Here is a 22,206-nt window from a genome sequence, read left to right as displayed (position 1 = left end):
AAGAAGACACACTCTCTGCTCTCATGCTATGTACAGTGTAGCACTGGATTCAGATAAATAAGCAGGCAATTACAATTCCCCATGATAAGACATAACTATGTGTTGCCTTCTGTATAAGCTGAGGCCCTAAAGATGAATTAGATTTATCAAGTAAGAGGGAAGAAAGTGAATGCAATCAAAATAGGAACCAAACACCATACTGCAGGCTACAACATCCCATATTATATGGGCTCTGCTTATTTCCCCAAGCTCTTCTCATAATTTTTCTTGGCCCACCAATGTCCCTTCTGCTCTCTGAACATGCTAAGTGTCTTTCTGTTGGGGTCTTTGATGTTGCTGTTCCTTCTGCCAGCACCTCCCTCCATCCTTTGCAAGGTGTACTAGTTATTGGTATACTGAATTATGGTGCCTCGGATCTGAAGCCATTCTTCCCTCCTCTGCCCTGCAATGCTGGGGCTGGGGATCCGGATGCCACAGCTGTGCAGGACCTCCTTTGCCACTAAGCCCCTGTTAGCATCTGCCATAAAGCGACCCTCAAGGGAGACTGAAGGTCAGAGGAAAGCAGATGGGACTACTTCTTCCGGTTCTCTTACTTTCCCTGTCAGCAACGCCATTTTTCCTGGTGTAACAGCTGCTCACAACTTTCTGTCTCTTTTGGCACTCCCAGACCAGGCTCTACAAAGCCCTTCTGCTTTTTCTCTTCCTAGGTTCTGATAATCTCATCTTCTTTTTGTTTCCCAGAATTAGGGGTGGTAGCTGCTTTCCTATAGTTATTTTTTTCTGGGTTACTTCAGGATTCCTTTTTCACTTACTCAGCCTTCCATACCTGTATTGTAACAGCTAGTTTTCCTGACTACATATGACTGGTGCAGTACTTGGAACAAGAGTGGGTCCCAGGTATCAGGGATTCTGATACTGGTTTGGTTATGCCTTTGGCCTTAAAGGCAGTGCTGGGTTCCTGCCCAAAGGAAATGAAACACGAGTAATTTATCACTTGCAATGGTATCATAGGGGCTTCCCAGGTGGTGCTAGTGGTAAAGAACCCACCTGCCAGTACAGGAGATATAAGAGACATGGGTATGATCCCTGAGTCGGGAAGATCCCCTGGAGGAGGGCATGGCAATCCACTCCAGTATTCTTGCATGGAGAATTCCATGGACAGAGAAGCCTGATGGGCTATAGTCCATAGGGTCACAAATAGTCAGACACAACTGAAGTGACTTAGTGTGTGTGCACGCACATGCACGCACATGCACACACACACACTATAGTATCATAATCAATTAAATTATCACCCATGTTTGATTGTGATGAACTGACTATTAAAGGATTCCTGTTCCTTAGAGGACCAAATAGTGCTGACCATGGCCTTGGGATAGTAAAAGGAGTATGGTGTGAACTGGCTATCTCTGAATACAATGAGAGCTTACAGAAAGAAAATTATAAACTGAGGCTTTAAAGTCATAGTTTAGGTCATAATCAAAATAGCTGAACGCTTCTAAGGAAGTCAATCTCTCTGAATATCAGAACCAAATTGGGCAGCAGATATATAAGGAGTAGCTTCTTGGAAGGGAAAATCCATATGAAGACCCACAGATTTCAACATACTGCAGGCAGATCTCAGCATACATGCAAATATGACTCAGTCAGAGACAGCTTTCAGCTTTCAAAGAATACCAAGATTTTCCTAACTTATATTAGGATAACTCTGTCCAAAATGTGTGGAGATCAATTCTAAAAATGTGAAACCCAGAAAGATTAAATAGCACTTTGGTTTAGGCTGGATTTATTGATGTAGTGTGCTTACTAGCTATTCTGAATTGAATGTTTTAACTCATATAGCTATGTCCCTTGACAGTTTCTTTTGATTGGTTGTATCACGAGTGGCCTATCATTGTTGAGTTTGAGATGCCAGACCTTCCCCTGCATACTATACAGGAAAGGACAGTATGAGAAGAACGCTAGGATGGATTTATGTATGACACGCCCACCGCCCCCCTCTGACTACATTTACCAACAATTCAGAGGACTCTCCCTTCCTAAAGACCATGGGAAAGGCCTTGGTTAGAGGGACACAGCATCCTTTAAATGCCCTCTGGTAGTAGCCCTCCGTGTCGGTTATGGATGCTGGTGCCATTGGCTCTGGAGGTCACCTTTTGAGAACCAACACTCTCAAACTTCCGGGATCAGATAGCAGAGTAGAAGGAAGTTGAGCTCACCTCTTCCCACAAGTCTATCTAAATTACAACTAACTGTTGAACAACCATTGATAAAAAAGACTGGGACCTACCAGAAAAGATATTCTACATCCAGAGACATAAAGAGCAAACCACAGTGAGATGGTAGGGGCATGAACTTGCAATATAGTCAAATCCCATATGCACTCCCTGGGATCAGCAACCCACAAACTAAAGAACAATTTATACCATAGAAGTTCTCCCACAGGAATGAGAGTTCTGGGGCCCATGTCAGGTTCCCAAGCCTGGGGGTCTTACATAGAGATGAGTGAGCCTCCAGAGTATTTGGCTTTAAAGGGCAATGAGGTTTGAGTTCAGGAACTCCACAGGACTGGGGAAAACAGACTCCACTCTTGGAGGGCATGTCTGAGGTCTCACACACACTGGGACCAAGGACAAAAGTGCCTTCATAACCTGGGCCATAACTACCTGCAGGTCTTGGAGGGTCTCTTGGGGAGGCAGGGGAGGGGGCAGCTGCAACTTATTCTGGGACAAGGACACCGGTGGTGCACACACTGAGGAGCGTTCATCAGCATGAGCTCTCCTGGCCAACATTTTGGGACTGAGACCCAGCCCCACCCAACAGCCTGCAGTCTCCAGTACTAGGACAGCTCAGGCCAGACAACCAGCAGGGTGGGAACACAGCAGACAGGCTGCCTCAAGACTTCCTGAGCTCAAAGCTGTCTCCAGACGCACTCCTTGACAGAGCCCTGCCCACCCTGGCCAAGGCCCAGCTCCAGCCACCAGTGGAGAGGCACTGCTCCTCCCACTAGGAATCCTGAACAAGCCTCCAGATCAGCTTCACCCACCAGGGGGCTGCAGAAGTGAGTCCACAAATGCAGGTCAGAACCTACCCCAAGACCAGCTGGTCTCTGGCCCTTGAGTAACAAGAACAGAGTGTACTGCTGGGACATAGGACATCCTCTACAGAAGGCCACTTCTCCAAGGTCAAGAAACATCACTGATATTCCACATACATAAAAATAGAAATTCAGACAAAATGAGACAGCAGAGGAATATGTTCTAGGTGAAGGAACAAGATAAAACCCCAGAAAAACAACTAAGTGACATGGAAATAGGTAATCCTCCTGAGAAAGAGTTCAGTATAATGATCACAAAGATGATCCAAGAACACAGGAAACAAGAGGGTGCACAGAGTGAGAAGCTACAAGAAGTTTTAAACAAAGGGAAAATATAAAGAGCAACCAACAGAGTTGAAGAACACATAACTGAAATGAGAACAACACTCTACACCAATTTATAAGGACTATCGGGAGTGATCTGCTTTCATCCAGCAGGAACAACAGTACATCTTTATGTAAACTCTTCCACTATCAGCCATCATCTACTCAGCAGAGATAAAGATCATCTCAGCATCTAGTATTTCATCACACTGATCTACTACTGTGATGAGATCGTAATTGGATCTGATGAGCAGAAAGAAGTAACTTAGATGTCTTAATTAGATATATATAGCAGCAGTTGGCAAACTATAGCCCACTGGCCAAATCAGCCTGTTGCCTGATTTTGTAAAGTTCCATGGAAGTCCAGCTACATTTATTTGTTTATGTATGACCTACTGCTGATGTCTTGCTCCAATATCAGCATTGAATAATGGAGACCTATAATCTGCACAACCTAAAACAATCACTATTTTGCCCTTTACAGAGAAAGGTTTGCATAACCCTATCCTAGAGTAAAGGTGGGCAAGTGATAGGAGCTGAGAATAGAGAGGAACATCACAATCACTTACTGAAGTGTCTGGTTGTTAAGCTAAAAGAGAATAGAAATGTATCCTCAAAATCATAAGGAATTAATAAATAATTCTGACGAGGAGAGTGTTGATTTCAGATTTACTCTTTATGAATATAATTTTTCATGTAATTCCTCAATGATACAATGCCTACACAACACAACCATTTCCAAAGCAGAAAAAGGATTGTGCCTGGCTGACTGAATGAAGAAATAAACAAATGAATGAGTTCAGAAGAGTGAAGGCAGCTTGAAACAGTGAAGCAGCCTATTTCACAGATGCTGCAGTTTCTCAAATCATGTAGTCAAAAATAGTTACTACAATCCTATGTCATAGCTTGAATTATCTTAGAGACCTGGGATAAAAGCAAGTGAAATATTAAAATGTTTTAAAGGCAGGCAGACAGACAAATACTCATATAATCACAACACCATGTATTAAATGAATGAAGATTATATTTCCAAGTTTTAATAGTGATTGTCTCTGGGTGAGTAGTCCTTTTTCTGTCTCTGTTTACTCTTTCATTAATTCTAAAATTTTCCCCCAATTTTAATATATCTGGAGTTAGATGCTTCTTACAATTAATGGTATCTTAGATTTAGGGAAATCGATGAAATACCGTCATGGCAGTGTTTCTAACTTTGCTCCAAGAGTAGGTTGTTGGGTCTAGTTGTTCATCCAGCACGAGACAGTTTCCAAGAAACCAGATGTAGAGATTGTTCACGATAAATCCAGACACAGAATACATTTATATGGGATAGAGAATAAAGTTTCACTATAGAATTCAACATTTTAGCATGGCAATGTGCTGTTGTGCTATTTTGTATTCACCACGAATGAGCCAATACATCATCAGGACGGAGTCATCGTTCCTGATGGGGCACCCTTCCTCCCAGGACTAGGGGAGAGGTACCCCTGGGGGTAGATCTTTTCTCACTAACAATGGAGCTCTTGTTGGTGACACCAAATGCTGTAGCAGTTTTAATATCTTAGTTAAAACGTGGTAGTTGTTTTTCCCATTTAATACAAGAAAAAACTCCTGTTAGAGCCAGTGTGAGTCATACATCATAAACATTCAGTACTCAAATTCCTATGGGTTTTGAATGCCAAACAACATTGTAGGCTTACACTTTTAAAAACTACATTGTAGAATGCTAGAAAACACATGTTAACCTTTCAAGTATTAAGTAAAGCTATAGTATTTTTAAGAATACATACTATTAAGCAAGCCATTAATAAATTCCAATGTGATGCCAGATATGTTAAAATCCTGACATCATTTAATTCTTGTGCATAATCCTTTTTCATTGTCTTAATCCAACAAGCAAAGAAGAAGAAAAGATTTAGGAAAGATATGTTCAAAAGCACACGCATACATCCAAATTCACATGCATTGACATAACCATTGGTTTAACAGATCTGGCCTCATTAAAAACACTGAGATTTCAGTAAACCAAGACTGTACACAAAACTTGTGAAGGTACATGAGACTCAGGAAATGCTAATTTTGTATCTCAAACACCCACAAATGAAAAGCCAGAAAACCAGCAATTTTACATCCAAATTTCCTGGCAAACCATAATCTCTAAAATAATAAACTTTCAATTAAATTATAAATAACAGGTTGCAGACCATTCATTCCAAAAGAAAATTACACTAGCACCTGGCAGCTTGACAGTAAAAATTGGAGGGCTTATTTTGGTAGTCGTCTTTAGTTGACATATGAAAACTTTTGAGACAAATTCTTTTCTCCTTCAAATATTAAAGTAAATCAATATTTTCCATAGGGTCAATTCTAAAAAATGAATTAATAAAGTCAAGGGGAGGAAGCATTTTACAAACTTTAAATGATCTCTAAATCACACACCAGTGACTGACTGCATTTTATCCGTCTGCACTTTGGGAAGGGGTTTCTGTGCTGCCCAGAGCCCTGCGTGACTCAGTTTACATCAGAAAATGCTCTCAAAGAAGTTTACCATACTGGATACATTGGAAACACAAAGCTCATGTATATTCTCCATTGTTTCCATCATCTAAAAACCACACTGCCAGAAATGTACTCAGTTCTTAAAGCGGAGTTGGGATGAGCAGTTGCTAGGGCACTCTAGCCCTCTCGGTGAGCACAGCAAGCAAAACTCTTTGATCACACTGCCCCGCTCTGGTCAAAAGAGAAAACTGGACTGGCCCGTCAAAGATTTTGTAGCATCACAAAAAATACATTTCTTTAAAAGAGGATGTTTCCCCAAAGGGCAAAGCATCTAAATGGTAAATAACTTAAAAGTTCAAGAAAAATGCATCTTTTACTCCTCTGATAAACAATTTAGGAGGTAAATGCTGGTGTTCATACTATTATTTTCATAGAAACATCTGTTACAGTTCTTTCAAGAGAAGAACAAAATATTATATTGGTTATGAATCACCAGTTGCTATATACAACTGTTAATTTAAAAAGACCAACTTATTAAACTATTTGCATTAATTCAGATGTAAAAATTCAGCATATGCTGTTAATGGCAAATATTTCATTATAATTTTTATAAGTATTTAGTTTAAAATTTAAAAAATATATTATTAGAGTTACTGAAACTTAAATGTCCCCCAAAAGTCACAGTGATATTGAAAAGAAATTCTAAGATATTTGAAAATCCCTAGTCATAGTATGGAGAAGGCAATGGCACCCCACTCCAGTACTCTTGCCTGGAAAATCCCACGGACGGAGGAGCCTGGTAGGCTGCAGTCCATGGGGTCGCTAAGAATCGGACACGACTGAGCGACTTCACTTTCACTTTTCACTTTCATGCATTGGAGAAGGAAATGGCAACCCGCTCCAGTGTCCTTGCCTGGAGAATCCCAGGGACGGGGGAGCCTGGTGGGCTGCTGTCTATGGGGTCACACAGAGTCAGACACGACTGAAGCGACTTAGCAGCAGCAGCAGCAGCATTCATAGTAACTGTTCACTTCAAAGTCATTTGTCTGGACACAGTGGTTGGTATTAATATTAATAGTATTACAGTAATGATGGGAATTAACATTTGTTGACCATTTATTGTGCCAAACACGGTCCCAGCTCTTTGTAGGTGATAACTCTTTCATTCTCAGAACTGTGAATTAGGCTGTCTTGTAATCCCCATTTTACAGATAAGGAAACCAAGGAGCAGAAACAACTAGTATAAAGCTGATGCAAGGTTACACAGCTTAAGCGGTGCTTCTAGGATTCCAACCCAGGCAGTCTGACAACAGCATTCTCTCTTCTATTATGCTATGCACAGAGGAAATCAGGAGCCATTTACTTTCCGTACTTATGTATTTTGCTACTACAATCTGAAAAAAAAATGTGATACTTTGTCTATACTTGTTTATTATCAAGATCGAATCAATAAATTTTATGCTAATTAGATATATATCTACTATAATAATAAAACAATATAAGCAAATGCTACAAAAACTACACATTATACATTCATTTTTTACATGTATGGTAATTAAAGAAATATCAGAAATCTGAGATAACTAGCAACTGTTTTCAAATTTCTGGTAAATTTCTGATCCATATTTAATTTTAACATCAATTACTTAGTTGCCATATTTTTGAGTTACCTGAATCTCTGTCCACAGCTTCAACTCTTGTGACAAACTCTCCTGGATTTTGATTTTCTTTAACTGAAGCTTCATACAGGTGCTGCTTAAATACTGGGGCCTCATCATTTACATCAAGAACAGTAATTGTCAAAGTCTGGGATGAAGAAAGTGTTGGTGTACCACCATCCAGTGCCAGAAGGGTCAGAATGTGCTGACTTTTTATCTCATAATCCAAAGGAGAAGCAGTAGTTAGAAAGCCTGTTTTGAAAGAGGAGAAAAGTAATACATAATATTCTTTGGGGAAGTCATGCTTACTCTACTTTTGCATAAGTTCTCTAACCTGCTAAAAATTCAGAAGCTTTCTCTGTTAAAGAATTTAAATTTATATATTATCTAGAATAAAAGAGAACATTTTTAATCAGAAAAGTCACCCTAATTTAAATATAAGAATGAATCAGAATTCAGAAATAATCCATCATGTACCATTATTTACTGAGATGATTACATCAAGGATATTTATCTACCCAACATCTATCTTCATTAAAAAAAATACCACTATAATGACAGAAAGTGAAGAGGAACTAAAGAGCCTATTGATGAGGGTAAAAGAGGGGAGTTAAAAAGCTAGCTTAAAAGTTAACAGTCAAGAAACTAAGATCATGGCATCTGGTCCATTACTTTGGGAGTCAATTCCTAGGCAGATTGATAAGAAGTCTGGGGGTCCCCAAAGAAAGAGGGGTCTGGAATTCTCAAAGAGGAGGAAAGGATAAAAGTTTTTCTTTTTTCCTCTACATTTTTTAGTCTTAGTCACAGTCACATAAGTCACGTTTTTATCTTTAAGCCTCAAACTGATGATTACACAACAAACAACTCAGTTTAAACTCTGTACCAAGGATTATATAACAAGAATGTATCCTGCTTCAGGACAGTTTCTGGAAAAAACTTTCTGGCTAATCCTGTTATCTTAAAATGTAAATTATGGGAGTGGGTCTAGTAAGATCTTTACAATCTCCAGACATTCTTTTGATTCACTGTAATAACTACTTAAAAAGTATATAACCCCATTGCTAACACTAGCGAAGGGGGCACTCTCCAACCCGCTTCTGATGTCTATGTCGGAAGCTCTCCCTATCCCTTTTCTTACTTTAATAAAACTTTATTACACAAAAGCTCTGAGCAATGAAGCCTCGTCTATGGCCCTGGATTGAAGTCTTCTCCTCCGGAGGCCAAAAATCCCAGTGTCTTTTGTGGTTCAGCAACAACCTTTCAACTTCATGGCAAACAGAAGTGGTAGAAGTGGAAACAGTGACGGATTTTACTTTCTTGAGCTCCAAAATCACTGCAGACAGTGACTGCAGCCATGAAATTAAAGAAAGGCTTGCTTCCTGGAAGAAAAAACTCTGACAAACCTAGATAGCATATTAGAAAGCAGAGACATCACTTTGCCAACAAAGGTCCATATGGTTAAAGCTATGGTTTTTCTAGTAGTCATGTATGGATGTAAAAGCTGGACCATAAAGAAGGCTGAGCACTGGAGAACTGATGCTTTTGAACCATGGTGCTGGAGAAGACTCTTCAGAGTTTCTTGGACTGCAAGATCAAAGCAGTTAATCCTAAAGGAAAACAACCCTAAGTATTCATTGGAAGGACTGATAGTGAAGCTGAAACTCCAATATTTTGGCCATCTGATGCAAAGAGCCAACTCATCAGAAAAGACTGATGCTGGAAAAGATTGAGGGCATGAGGAGAAGGGAGTGACAGAAGATGAGATGATTTGACGGCACCACGGACTCAATGAACATGAGTTTGAGCAAACTCCAGTAGACAATGAAGGACAGAGCAGCCTGGCATGCTGCAGTCCATGGGGTCACAAAGAGTGGGACATGAGTTAGCAACTGAATAACAAGGTTCTAACAGTATCCCTCTTTATGTCAAAGGACACTTCATGTGTAAATGTGACCAAGGTACAAAAAGTTATGGTTATATCCTTTAAGAGATGAAGTTTTTGTTAAAAAGTTATAGTTTCTTTATACTATTCTCAGTTAACTATCTTTCATATTAATAAAAAATAATAAAGACTTTACAACTAGGACAATAAAATTCACAAATAAAATGTCTCTATCCAACTGCCGCTGAAGTACATAATTCACATAAGCCACGTGTTATAAAAACTTGCATACATATATTCGTTACATAATTCCAACTGTCACATTTTTTCTTTTAGAATTGGTACTTGCTTCTCTAACACATGTTTATCCTATAAGAACATTTCTTCAAATAATTAAAGAGGTTTACTGAGTCATATTTTATAAAATGGCTTCTCAAGAATTGCTTATCATTTTATACTTTATAGACAAAAGCCATTGAAAACCTTACTTTGTCTTGATTAAAAAAAATATGAACCTTGTGAGAGAAAAAATAGCCCATCTCATATGAGTATATTCAGTAATTAGCATTTTTATGATGTTAAAAAGATCTGAAACAGCCACTGCAATTCTTCAAGATTCATGATACCTATATTACTGAGACACAATTCTATTTTTATCCAACCTCTTTAACAACCTGAAAGGGACCTTCCTTAGCCATTCTGGAAAGCATCTGAAGCATTGCTGAAACAGATCCTTGGAGACCCGAGCTCTAACAGAAATCAGCAACTAGGTCTGGACTCTCTCTCTGTCAGTTGGGCTTTTAGGTAGTGTGCATGCAGGCCTCGGAATGGAACCATATGTACAGGATTTAATAAATATTTTGATGAAAATTTCCAACAGTACATAGCCAGACTATAATCATGACTTCCAAATCCTACACATTCAATCTCACTTCCAAACAATGTTCTTATTAACAGTTGGACCAAATGGTATACGTCTGAGATTTTTTCCTATTGTTCATACAGAAATGACTTTCTTTTGAGAATGAGATGGTAGTCCATCTCTTTAATATTTTCTGAAAATCAGGGTGAAGGAATTTCATTCAATTATATATATATGTGTGTGTGTGTGTGTGTGTGTGTGTTAACTGGTGAGAAAATGTCAGTATTACAAGGTTGACACTTTGTATATATAACTGTCCATCAAGCTACATCAAAACTTTTAGAAGACATTATCTGGCAATATGGTGACAGCAAGATAAGAGCAGTGGCAGTGAGTGCCATTTCTGCAGAGTACTGAAGAGTGAATAAATGCTTCTGCCAAAAATAAAATGGTTCAGTTGTGAAAAGTGAGGGTCTTGATGTCCAAATTAATCCAACTACTTAAAAACTCACAATTTCCAACTATTTACAAGGGTATGTTTCTATGATCCTAGAGATGCTTTGATACTAAAGTCTTTGATTAACATGGTTGACCAGTCATGCTCTACCTTGATTTATTTTGGTATACCTCCTACCCTGTGAACACGCACAATGAGGGCAAAAAAGTTGGCTACTGTAAAATATTCACCCCAGGAAATGTGACCTAGCTACAAAGCAGAGATCTATATTAACAAACAGCCAACTACTGTTGGTTTCCTGAATACAACCTCTATGCCTACCACCTGTATAAGGGACATGGTAAATCAAGTCAAATTTCCTTAATGCATATGCATCTTGAGAAGATCATATGATAACAGATGAAAATGGAAAGGATAAATGCAAGCAAGCAATCACAGGCTGTAATCGACAGTGACTCAGACGGTACCTGATGACTCATCTAGCATAAAGGCCATGTTTTCATTTCCTGAGAGGATGCTAAATGTTACTCTTCCATTCCTTCCTGCATCTGGATCTTGAGCAGTTATGCGATGCACCAAGGAGCCCACCGCAGCATCCTCTCTGACATGGGCGATGGGGAAAGACGTAAAAGTGGGACTGTGGTCATTCACATCCAGAATCACTACCTTCGCCATCAGTGATCTCAATCGCCGGTCCGTCACGTTCACAGCCTGGTCCGATGCGGTTACTGTCAGGACAACAGTTGGAACTCTCTCTCTGTCAAGGGGAGACGTGGTGACCAAAGTGCCAGATGAGGGGTGGATGAGAAATGGATTCATTCCAGGGTGGTTGGCTTCAATGAAGTACTGTATTCTACTGTTCAAAAAACTGCCGTCACCATCTTTGGCATTGAAGATGTGCACCAGAGTGCCAACAGGGGTGTTCTCTGCTACACTTATCACAATGAACTCCTCCCGGAAAGATGGGGAATGGTCATTCTGATCTTCCACAGCAACACTCAGGAAGACTGTGCTATTCACAGGAGGGTTTCTGCTATGGTCTTTAGTTACCACCCTGAAAAGATAATGAGACATCATTTCATAATCCAGTTCCTTACAGAGGAACAAGTCTCCTGTTGAGCTGTCCACTTCAAAGTGACCATCCTTGTCATCTGCAGCGATACTAAAATGCAACTTTCCACCATGCTGTCGTTGAAGGTGATCAGGTGACTTTATCAAGCTCATTACTTTTGTAGGCTTCAAGTTTTCTGGTATAACTAAATGTCTAATATTCTGAGAAATGACAGTTCTCCCTTTGGATAGTGGTATCACCTGAAATAAGAATAAAAAGGAGCTGTTAATTTGCAGTATCTCAATAATTTAATCAACACAGGTGCTGCTATTCTTTTGGACCCTAATTTCGTCTATTCATGATATGTAGGTATACATATTACAAATAAATATATATACAGTAATTGATGAGAAAATGTCTTTTCTTTTATTGCCTAATTCCAGTATGTCTCTGAAAATTAAAAATTGCATCATATCTAGGAGATAAGAAAGTACAGGATTTTCTACTTCCCCGTTTGCTGTAATGGATGCAATGATAGTTTGCTGAGGCCACAAATGAACCAAGGTAGTTAGTTCCACAAACTACTCTAAATCATAGAAACCCCTGTCTCCTTAATGACAACATCTGCATACATTTAAGAATCATGTGTCTGTTTACCTGAAATTAGAGACTTGAGATATTATGATAGAATTTTCTCCTAAATCACACATCCTTAGTCAGTTAAGAATATACTTTGGAAACAGAATGCTTGGGGATATATATTCCTGATTAGTATTCATATCTAGGTTAATATTACTGATTATGATGTGTTTGAATAAAAAATCTTCGTATAGTCATCTTGTTATTGATGGGTTGGTGTAATTTTTTTCCTACTATCAAGACTTCCCACAAATCATTTGCTCATTATGACTAAAGGGAAGCCTTAAAATATGGATCTCAAGTGACTTTCTAATTTTTAAAATAGTTACAAAAACTATGTGATCTATTATTGGCCATTTGCTTATAAATGTTTCTTCTGCAAATTTGCCAGGTCCTTGTAATTAGGAAAAAAGAAAAGATATTTTTTGTTCTTCATTTAAATAGTAGTATAAATACCCACATAGTGATGAAAGTATCTTGTCAGTAATTTACAAAGTTAAAAAAAACATTTATTTAAATATAATCATTTCTCAAATAGTAATAAAGTCACTTAATATAATGTACACATACATCTGCAATGCTCTTTAAAGGGAGTATTCACATTTTTAAAGTATCTTCACTCTATACATTTGTATACAAAGTTAAAAAAAACTTTCAGAGCATTTTCCCCCATTTGTGTGATGTGAGCTATTACCTGAATATTAATAACTGCCTGTCCTTGAAGAGGAGGCACTCCCTGGTCACTGGCAATTACAGTCACCCTGTAAGAAGGTCCGTAATCGTGTGAAAGTGCTCGAGTCGTTCTTATTTCACCACTGTTGGCATCAATCTTGAAGTGATCAGAACTATCTTCTACACATACACACACACACACACAAAATTAAGAAATTAATGTTAGTTACTAATGCAGAATACAGAGAATTAATTAATACAAATATATCTGTGATCATTTGGGAGATTTATTTACCTTAGCACTCTGTGAGAATATGAACATAAGGATTATATGAAAAATATAGACAAGAAATGCAGCAGATTACACAAGCTTTATTATGGAAATTTTCACATACTAAAAGTTAGACAATGATATAATGAACTTTCACGTGCCTATCACTTAGCTCCAGTATTTATCAGCCTATGTTCCACAACATTCAGCAGTACCAATCCTGGGCATATATCCTGACAAAACTATAATTCAAAAAGATACATGTGCTTCTATAGTCATAGCAGCACCATTCACAACGGCCAGGATACAGAAACAACCTAAATGTCCATCGACAGGAGAATAGGTAAAAAAGATGCAGATTTTATACACAATGGAATATTACTCAGCCATAAAAAGACTGAAATAATGCCATTTGCAACAGCATGGATGGACCTAGAGATCATCATAAAGTGAAGTAAGTCAGACACAGAAAGACAAATACCATTTGATATCACTTATACGTCAAATCTAAAATGTGACACAATGAACCATTCAATATCACAGTAATCCAAGTCTATGCCCCAACCAGTAATGCTGAAGAAGCTGAACGGTTCTATGAAGACCTACAAGACCTTTTAGAACTAACACCCAAAAAAGATGTCCTTTTCATTACAGGGGACTGCAATGCAAAATTAGGAAGTCAAGAAACACCTGGAGTAACAGGCAAATTTGGCCTTGGAATACGGAATGAAGCAGGGCAAAGAGTAATAGAGTTTTGCCAAGAAAATGCACTGGTCATAACAAACACCCTCTTCCAACAACACAAGAGAAGACTCTATACATGGACATCACCAGATGGTCAACACTGAAATCAGATTGATTATATTCTTTGCAGCCAAAGATGGAGAAGCTCTATACAGTCAGCAAAAACAAGACCAGGAGCTGACTGTGGCTCAGACCATGAACTCCTTATTGCCAAATTCAGACTTCAATTGAAGAAAGTAGGGAAAACCACTAGACCATTCAGGTATGACCTAAATCAAATCCCTTATGATTATACAGTGGAAGTGAGAAATAGATTAGAGGGCCTAGATCTGATAGACAGAGTGCCTGATGAACTATGGAATGAGGTTCGTGACATTGTACAGGAGACAGGGATCAAGACCATTCCCATAGAAAAGAAATGCAAAACAGCAAAATGGCTGTCTGGGGAGGCCTTACAAATGGCTGTGAAAAGAAGAGAAGTGAAAAGCAAAGGAGAAAAGGAAAGATATAAACATCTGAATGCAGAGTTCCAAAGAATAGCAAGAAGAGATAAGAAAGACTTCTTCAGTGATCAATGCAAAGAAACAGAGGAAAACAACAGAATGGGAAAGACTAGGGATCTCTTCAAGAAAATCAGAGATACCAAAGGAACATTTCATGCAAAGATGAGCTCGATAAAGGACAGAAATGGTATGGACCTAACAGAAGCAGAAGATATTAAGAAGAGATGGCAAGAATACACAGAATAACTATACAAAAAAGATCTTCACGACCCAGATAATCACGATGGTGTGATTACTGACCTAGAGCCAGACATCCTGGAATGTGAAGTCAAGTGGGCCTTAGAAAGCATCACTACGAACAAAGCCAGTGGAGGTCATGGAATTCCAGTTGAGCTATTCCAAATCCTGAAAGATGATGCTGTGAAAGTGCTGCACTCCATATGCCAGCAAATTTGGAAAACTCAGCAGTGGCCACAGGACTGGAAAAGGTCAGTTTTCATTCCAATCCCAAAGAAAGGCAATGCCAAAGAATGCTCAAACTATTGCACAGTTGCACTCATCTCACACGCTAGTAAAGTAATGCTCAAAATTCTCCAAGCCAGGTTCAGCAATATGTGAACCGTGAAATTTCTGATATACAAGCTGGTTTTAGAAAAGGCAGAGGAACCAGAGATTAAAATGCAAACATCTGCTGGATCATGGAAAAAGCAAGAGAATTCCAGAAAAGCATCTATTTCTGCTTTACTGACTATGCCAAAGCCTTTGACTGTGTGGATCCCAATAAACTGTGGAAAATTCTGAAAGAGATGGGAATACCAGACCACCTGACCTGCCTCTTGAGAAATTTGTATGCAGGTCGGGAAGCAACAGTTAGAACTGGACATGGAACAACAGACTGGTTCCAAATAGGAAAAGGAGTTCGTCAAGGCTGTATATTGTCACCCTGTTTATTTAACTTATATGCAGAGTACATCATGAGAAATGCTGGACTGGAAGAAACACAAGCTGGAATCAAGATTGCCGGGAGAAATATCAATAACCTCAGATATGCAGATGACACCACCCTTATGGCAGAAAGTAAAGAGGAACTCAAAAGCCTCTTGATGAAGGTGAAAGTGGAGAGTGAAAAAGTTGGCTTAAAGCTCAACATTCAGAAAATGAAGATCATGGCATCTGGTCCCACCACTTCATGGGAAATAGATGGGGAAACAGTGGAAACAGTGTCAGACTTTATTTTTCTGGGCTCCAAAATCACTACAGATGGTGACTGCAGCCATGAAATTAAAAGACGCTTACTCCTTGGAAGGAAAGTTAGGACCAACCTAGATAGCATATTCAAAAGCAGAGACATTACTTTGCCAACAAAGGTCCGTCTAGTCAAGGCTATGGTTTTTCCTGTGGTCATGTATGGATGTGAGAGTTGGACTGTGAAGAAGGCTGAGTGCCCAAGAATTGATGCTTTTGAACTGTGGTGTTGGAGAAGACTCTTGAGAGTCCCTTGGACTGCAAGAAGATCCAAGCAGTCCATTCTGAAGGAGATCAGCTCTGGGATTTCTTTGGAAGGAATGATGCTAAAGCTGAAACTCCAGTACTTTAGCCACCTCATGCAAAGAGTTGACTCATTGGAAAAGACCCTGATGCTGGGAGGGATTGGGGGCAGGAGGAGAAGGGGATGACAGAGGATGAGATGGCTGGATGGCATCACTGACTCGATGGACGTGAGTCTGAGTGAACTCTGGGAGTTGGTGGTGGACAGGGAGGCCTGGCGAGCTGCGATTCATGGGGTCGCAAAGAGTCGCACACGACTGAACGACTGCTCTGATCTGATGAAACAGAAACAGGCTCACAAACACAGAGAGCAGACTGTGGTAGCCAAGGGGCAGGAAGGCAGGGACTCGGTGGATGTGGGATTAGCATATGCAAACCACCATACAAAGAATGGACAAATAACAAGGACCTACTGTATGGCACAGGCAATTATATTCAATATCCTATAATAAACCATATGGAAAAAGATAAAAAATAATATTTGTTAACTCATGGCTAATATTATTAGGCATTCAGATATTTCCCTTCCCTGTCTGCTCTTGCAGCAAATCTCAGAAATGATATCATTTCTTCTGCATAGTTTTCAACACACATCTCTCAAAGATAAGGAAAAATGTAATTATAGTATTATATTTTTAAAAATTAGTAATAATTCCTTCATATTATCAAATTTCTAGTTATTTTTAAAATTTCCAACTGTCTCAAATATTTTTTAGCCAACTCAAATTAGGTTTAACATAAACTCCATATGCGCATATCTCTTTGGTCTATCTCTTCCTGTCATCCATTTATTTATTTTTATTTATTTTGCAACTCATCTGCTGAAGAATTGACTATGTATCCTGAGGCTTCCCCTGGTCTAGATTTGCCTGTTGCTTATCTCCAACATGTAGCTTAAATATGTTCTTCTGTCCTCTATGTTTTCCTTAAATTGGGAGGTAGATGTAGATAATTAATCAGATTTGGGTTCATTTTAGAGGGAAGACTGCTTCTTAAGTGCTGTGCTGTGTTTTCCTTCAGAGGCGCATGTCTGATTGTCTCTTTTTGTGATGGGGGCACCAGTTGGTACACAGCCTAGATCCATTAATGATTCACTAAATGTTATGAAGTTTAACATTCTGAGTTTAAGATGCCATCTTCATTTATTGGCTGGAATATATTACTCAAGAGAATCGTCTTCTTACCTGTTTATTGGTAACCCACTGGGGCAGTTCATTATAGGAAAATTCAGGATACATGTTTGATAGTAAAATTTTATTTAACAGTATTCAAAATAATGGATTGATTTACTAACATCCTTCAGTACTCCAACTATGATCATTAAAGGTTTGTTTAGCTTGTTTTAAGAATCATTAAACAGACATTTAAACACATTATAAATGGGTAAATCTATTGCCATTGTTACCCCTAATGATGTTCATACTGTTTCATCTCTTATCATTCAGTTCAGTTCAGTTCAGTCGCTCAGTCATGTCTGACTCTTAGCGACTCCATGAATCACAGCACAACAGGCCTCCCTGTCTATCACCAACTCCCAGAGTTCACTCAGACTCATGTGCATCGAGTCAGTGATGCCATCCAGCCATCTCATCCTCTGTTGTCCCCTTCTCCTCCTGCCCCCAATCCCTCCCAGCATCAGGGACTTTTCCAACGAGTCAACTCTTCGCATGAGGTGGCCAAAGTACTGGAGTTTCAGCTTCAGCATCAGTCCTTCCAATGAACACCCAGGACTGATCTCCTCTAGGATGGACTGGTTGGACCTCCTTGCAGTCCAAGGGACTCTCAAGAGTCTTCTCCAACACCACAGTTCAAAAGCATCAATTCTTTGGCGCTCAGCCTTCTTCACAGTCCAATTCTCACATCCATACATGCCCAGTGGAAAAACCATAACCTTGACTAGACGGACCTTTGTTGGCAAAGTAATATCTCTGCTTTTGAATATGCTATCTAGGTTGGTCATAACTTTCCTTCCAAGAAGTAAGCATCTTTTAATTTCATGGCTGCAATCACCATTTGCAGCGATTTTGGAGCCCAAAAAAATAAAGTCTGACACTGTTTCCCCATCTATTTCCCATGAAGTGATGGGACCAGATGCCATGATCTTAGTTTTCTGAATGTTGGGTTTTAAGCCAGCTTTTTCACTCTCCTCTTTCATTTTCATCAAGAGGCTTTTGAGTTCCTCTTCACTTTCTGCCATAAGGGTGGTGTCATCTGCATATCTGAGGTTATTGATATTTCTCCTGGCAGTCTTGAATCCAGCTTGTCCTTCTTCCAGCCCAGCATTTCTCATGATGTACTCTGCATATAAGTTAAATAAGCAGGGTGACAATATGCAGCCTTGACATACTCCTTTGCCTATTTGGAACCAGTCTGTTGTTCCATGTCCAGTTCTCACTGTTGCTTCCTGACCTGCATATAGGTTTCTCAAGAGGCAGGTCAGGTGGTCTGGCATTCCCATATCTTGAAAAATTTTCCACAGTTTATTGTGATCCACACAGTCAAAGGCTTTGGCATAGTCCATAAAGCAGAAATAGATGTTTTTCTGGAACTCTTTTGCTTTTTCCATGATCCAGGGATGTTGGCAATTTGATCTCTGGTTCCTCTGACTTTTCTGAAACCAGCTTGAACATCTGGAAGTTCACGGTTCACGTATTGCTGAAGCCTGGCTTGGAAAATTTTGAGCATTACTTTACTAGCATGTGAGATGAGTGCAATTGTGCAGTAGTTTGAGCATTCTATGGCATGGCCTTTCTTTGGGATTGGAATGAAAACTGACCTTTTCCAGTCCTGTGGCCACTGCTGAGTTTTCCAAATTTGCTGGCATATGGAGTGCAGCACTTTCACAGCATCACCTTTCAGGATTTGAAATAGCTCAACTGGAATTCCATCACCTCCACTAGCTTTGTTAGAATCTTCTTAAAGGTGGTTCCCAGGGCTTCCCAGGTGGTGCTAGTGGTAAAGAACCTGCCTGCCAATGCAGGAGACATAAGAGATATGGGTTCAACCCCTGGGTTGGGAAGATCCCCTGGAGAAGGGCATGGCAACCCACTCCAGTATTCTTGCCTGGGGAATCCCATGGAGAGAGGAGCCTGATGGGCTATAGTCCACGAGGTTGCGCAGAGTTGGACACGACTGATGTGACTTAGCACGCATGCACAAAGGTGGTTCCCAAGTCTTTGATATGATCTAGTCATCTTTAGCAGCCTCCTGGTATCTGGTTTAACAAAATGTTACAGACTCATCTTGAAGATTTCCTGTCTGAGACCTGGAGTCAGTCATTTCTCCAAGGACTCCTGGTTTCTTCCACGGAACACAGTGTTGGGAGGTTGTATTCTGCTCATTGCCTCTGGGTCACTCATTCTTTCTAGGCCATCTTCAGTGGACAGAGAATACACACGCACACACTAAAAGATGTCACAAGTTCATATTGATATTTCTAATTCAAACTGATTTTGGTAGGGTTTTTTTTCTAGTTTGTTAAATAATAGATTTGTATTCTTTGATAAAATCTTAATATTTCGAACAATCCAAAAAACTCAAAGTCTGGGCCAGTCATGACTCTCTTTCTTTCTTTTATTCAGCTGTCAATGAGTCATTATGATACAACAGACACTTTACCAGTTATAGAGGAAATAAAGGCAAATAAAAAAGCACTCCTGCCCTTAAGAAAGTCAGAGTATAGAGCAGGAAATTATGTAACACTTGCTGGTTGTGATATCTATGCTTCGATCCATTTACTTCATTCTCATAGGATATAAACAAAGATATGTATATGTATATGTGTGTGTATATATATATATGTAAACAAGATATATATGTTCCCATTATATTGATTTTTATCTTGTTTTTTTAATCTTATATTTTGTAGTTGCTTCTATTTTGCAATTGGATGAAGTTAAAGCAAGGGTATGAATACATAATAGATAACACCATATTTTTATATTGCTATGTCCCAAGTATCAGATTAAAGACTAATTTTTTTTAAATCAACATTTCAAACTTTCAGAAATATATGATGACCATCCATGGAAACACTTCCAGCTTGGTAAAGTCCCAATATTTATTCAAAAGTTTTAAAGAAATGACAAAATATAAGTACAGCAGAGAACCTGTGTATACCTCCAAATTTCATTCCTCTTTTTCTTCTCTATGGACAGCCTCTGTTCTAAAGTGGAGATGTATCTCTCTAGTCCATATATTCATGGACAATTCCTAGGATGGTTGTGTTTCTTTCCAAATAATGGCATCACAGAAGGATTATAGTTTAACTTGTGTGTGTATCTGTCTTTCTCTCTACAACACCATTCACTGTCCCTGAACAATGCCCTCTGTCACCTTCCCAAGCATGAACATGATTTGCATTTTCATTTCTTTCTGCTTTCAGGTCTTTCATCAATATTTTGTAATTTTCTACACAAAGGTCTGTTACTCCAGGTGTTTGTTGACTTCCTACTTTTGCATTCCAGTCCCCTATAATGAAAAGGACATCTTTTTTGAGTGTTAGTTCTAAAAGCTCTTGTAGGTCTTCACAGAACCGTTCAACTTCAGCTTTTTCAGTGTTACTGGTTGGGGCATAGACTTGGATTACTGTGATATTGAATGGTTTGCCTTGGAAAGACTAGAGATCTCTTCAAGAAAATTAGAGATACCAAGGGAACATTTCATGCAAAGATGGGCTTGATAAAGGACAGAAATGGTATGGACCTAACAGAAGCAGAAGATATTAAGAAGAGATGGCAAGAATACACAGAAGAACTGTACAAAAAAGATCTTCACGACCCAGATAATCATGACGATGTGATCACTGACCTAGAGCCAGACATCCTGGAATGTGAAGTCAAGTGGGCCTTAGAAAGCATCACTATGAACAAAGCTAGTGGAGGTGATGGAATTCCAGTTGAACTCTTTCAAATCCTGAAAGATGATGCTGTGAAAGTGCTGCACTTAACATACCAGCAAATTTGGAAAACTCAGCAGTGGCCACAGGACTGGAAAAGGTCAGTTTTCATTCCAATGCCAAAGAAAGGCAATGCCAAAGAATGCTCAAACTACTGCACAATTGCACTCATCTCACACGCTAGTAAAGTAATGCTCAAAATTCTCCAAGCCAGGTTTCAGCAATATGTGAACCGTGAACTTCCTGATGTTCAAGCTGGCTTTAGAAAAGGCAGAGGAAGCAGAGATCAAATTGCCAACATCCCTGGATCATGGAAAAAGCAAGAGAGTTCCAGAAAAACATCTATTTCTGCTTTATTGACTATGCCAAAGCCTTTGACTGTGTGGATCACAATAAACTGTGGAAAATTCTGAAAGAGATGGGCATACCAGACCACCTGATCTGCCTCTTGAGAAATTTGTATGCAGGTCAGGAAGCAACAGTTAGAACTGGACATGGAACAACAGACTGGTTCCAAATAGGAAAAGGAGTACGTCAAGGCTGTATATTGTCACCCTGCTTATTTAACTTATATGCAGAGTACATCATGAGAAACGATGGGCTGGAAGAAACACAAGCTGGAATCAAGATTGCCGGGAGAAATATCAATAACCTCAGATATGCAGATGACACCACCCTTATGGCAGAAAGTGAAGAGGAACTAAAAAGCCTCTTGATGAAAGTGAAAGTGAAAGTGACGAATGAAAAAGTTGGCTTAAAGCTCAACATTCAGAAAACTAAGATCATGGCATCCGGCCCCATCACTTCATGGGAAATAGATGGGGAAACAGTGGAAACAGTGTCAGACTTTATTTTTGGGGGGCTCCAAAATCACTGCAGATGGTGATTGCAGCCATGAAATTAAAAGATGTTTACTCCTTGGAAGAAAAATTATGACCAACCTACATAGCAGAGACATTACTTTGCCAACAAAGGTCCGTCTAGTCAAAGCTATGGTTTTTCCAGTGGTCATGTATGGATGTGAGAGTTGGACTGTGAAGAAGGCTGAGCGCCAAAGAATTGATGCTTTTGAACTGTGGTGTTGGAGAAGACTCTTGAGAGTCCC

The 22,206-nt window shown here is 39.3% G+C and overlaps 1 protein-coding gene across 1 annotated transcript in view; it reads right to left on the bottom strand.

The window, feature by feature from the left end:
• The window catches only part of LOC129630296 (protocadherin-23-like), a 200,672-nt gene that overhangs the window by 88,496 nt on the left and 89,970 nt on the right, over positions 1-22,206 (bottom strand). Inside the window, exons 13-15 of the mRNA XM_055550800.1 lie at positions 13,161-13,318; positions 11,244-12,087; positions 7,588-7,827 (exon numbers count right to left, since the gene is read on the bottom strand). Of these exons, the coding sequence (XP_055406775.1) occupies positions 7,588-7,827; positions 11,244-12,087; positions 13,161-13,318 (1,242 nt within the window). The remainder of the gene's footprint in view (positions 1-7,587; positions 7,828-11,243; positions 12,088-13,160; positions 13,319-22,206) is intronic.

The sequence above is a fragment of the Bubalus kerabau genome, chromosome 16 (assembly GCF_029407905.1).
Source record: "Bubalus kerabau isolate K-KA32 ecotype Philippines breed swamp buffalo chromosome 16, PCC_UOA_SB_1v2, whole genome shotgun sequence".
NCBI lineage: Eukaryota > Metazoa > Chordata > Mammalia > Artiodactyla > Bovidae > Bubalus > Bubalus kerabau.
This window is presented reverse-complemented; position numbering and strand designations above follow the sequence as displayed.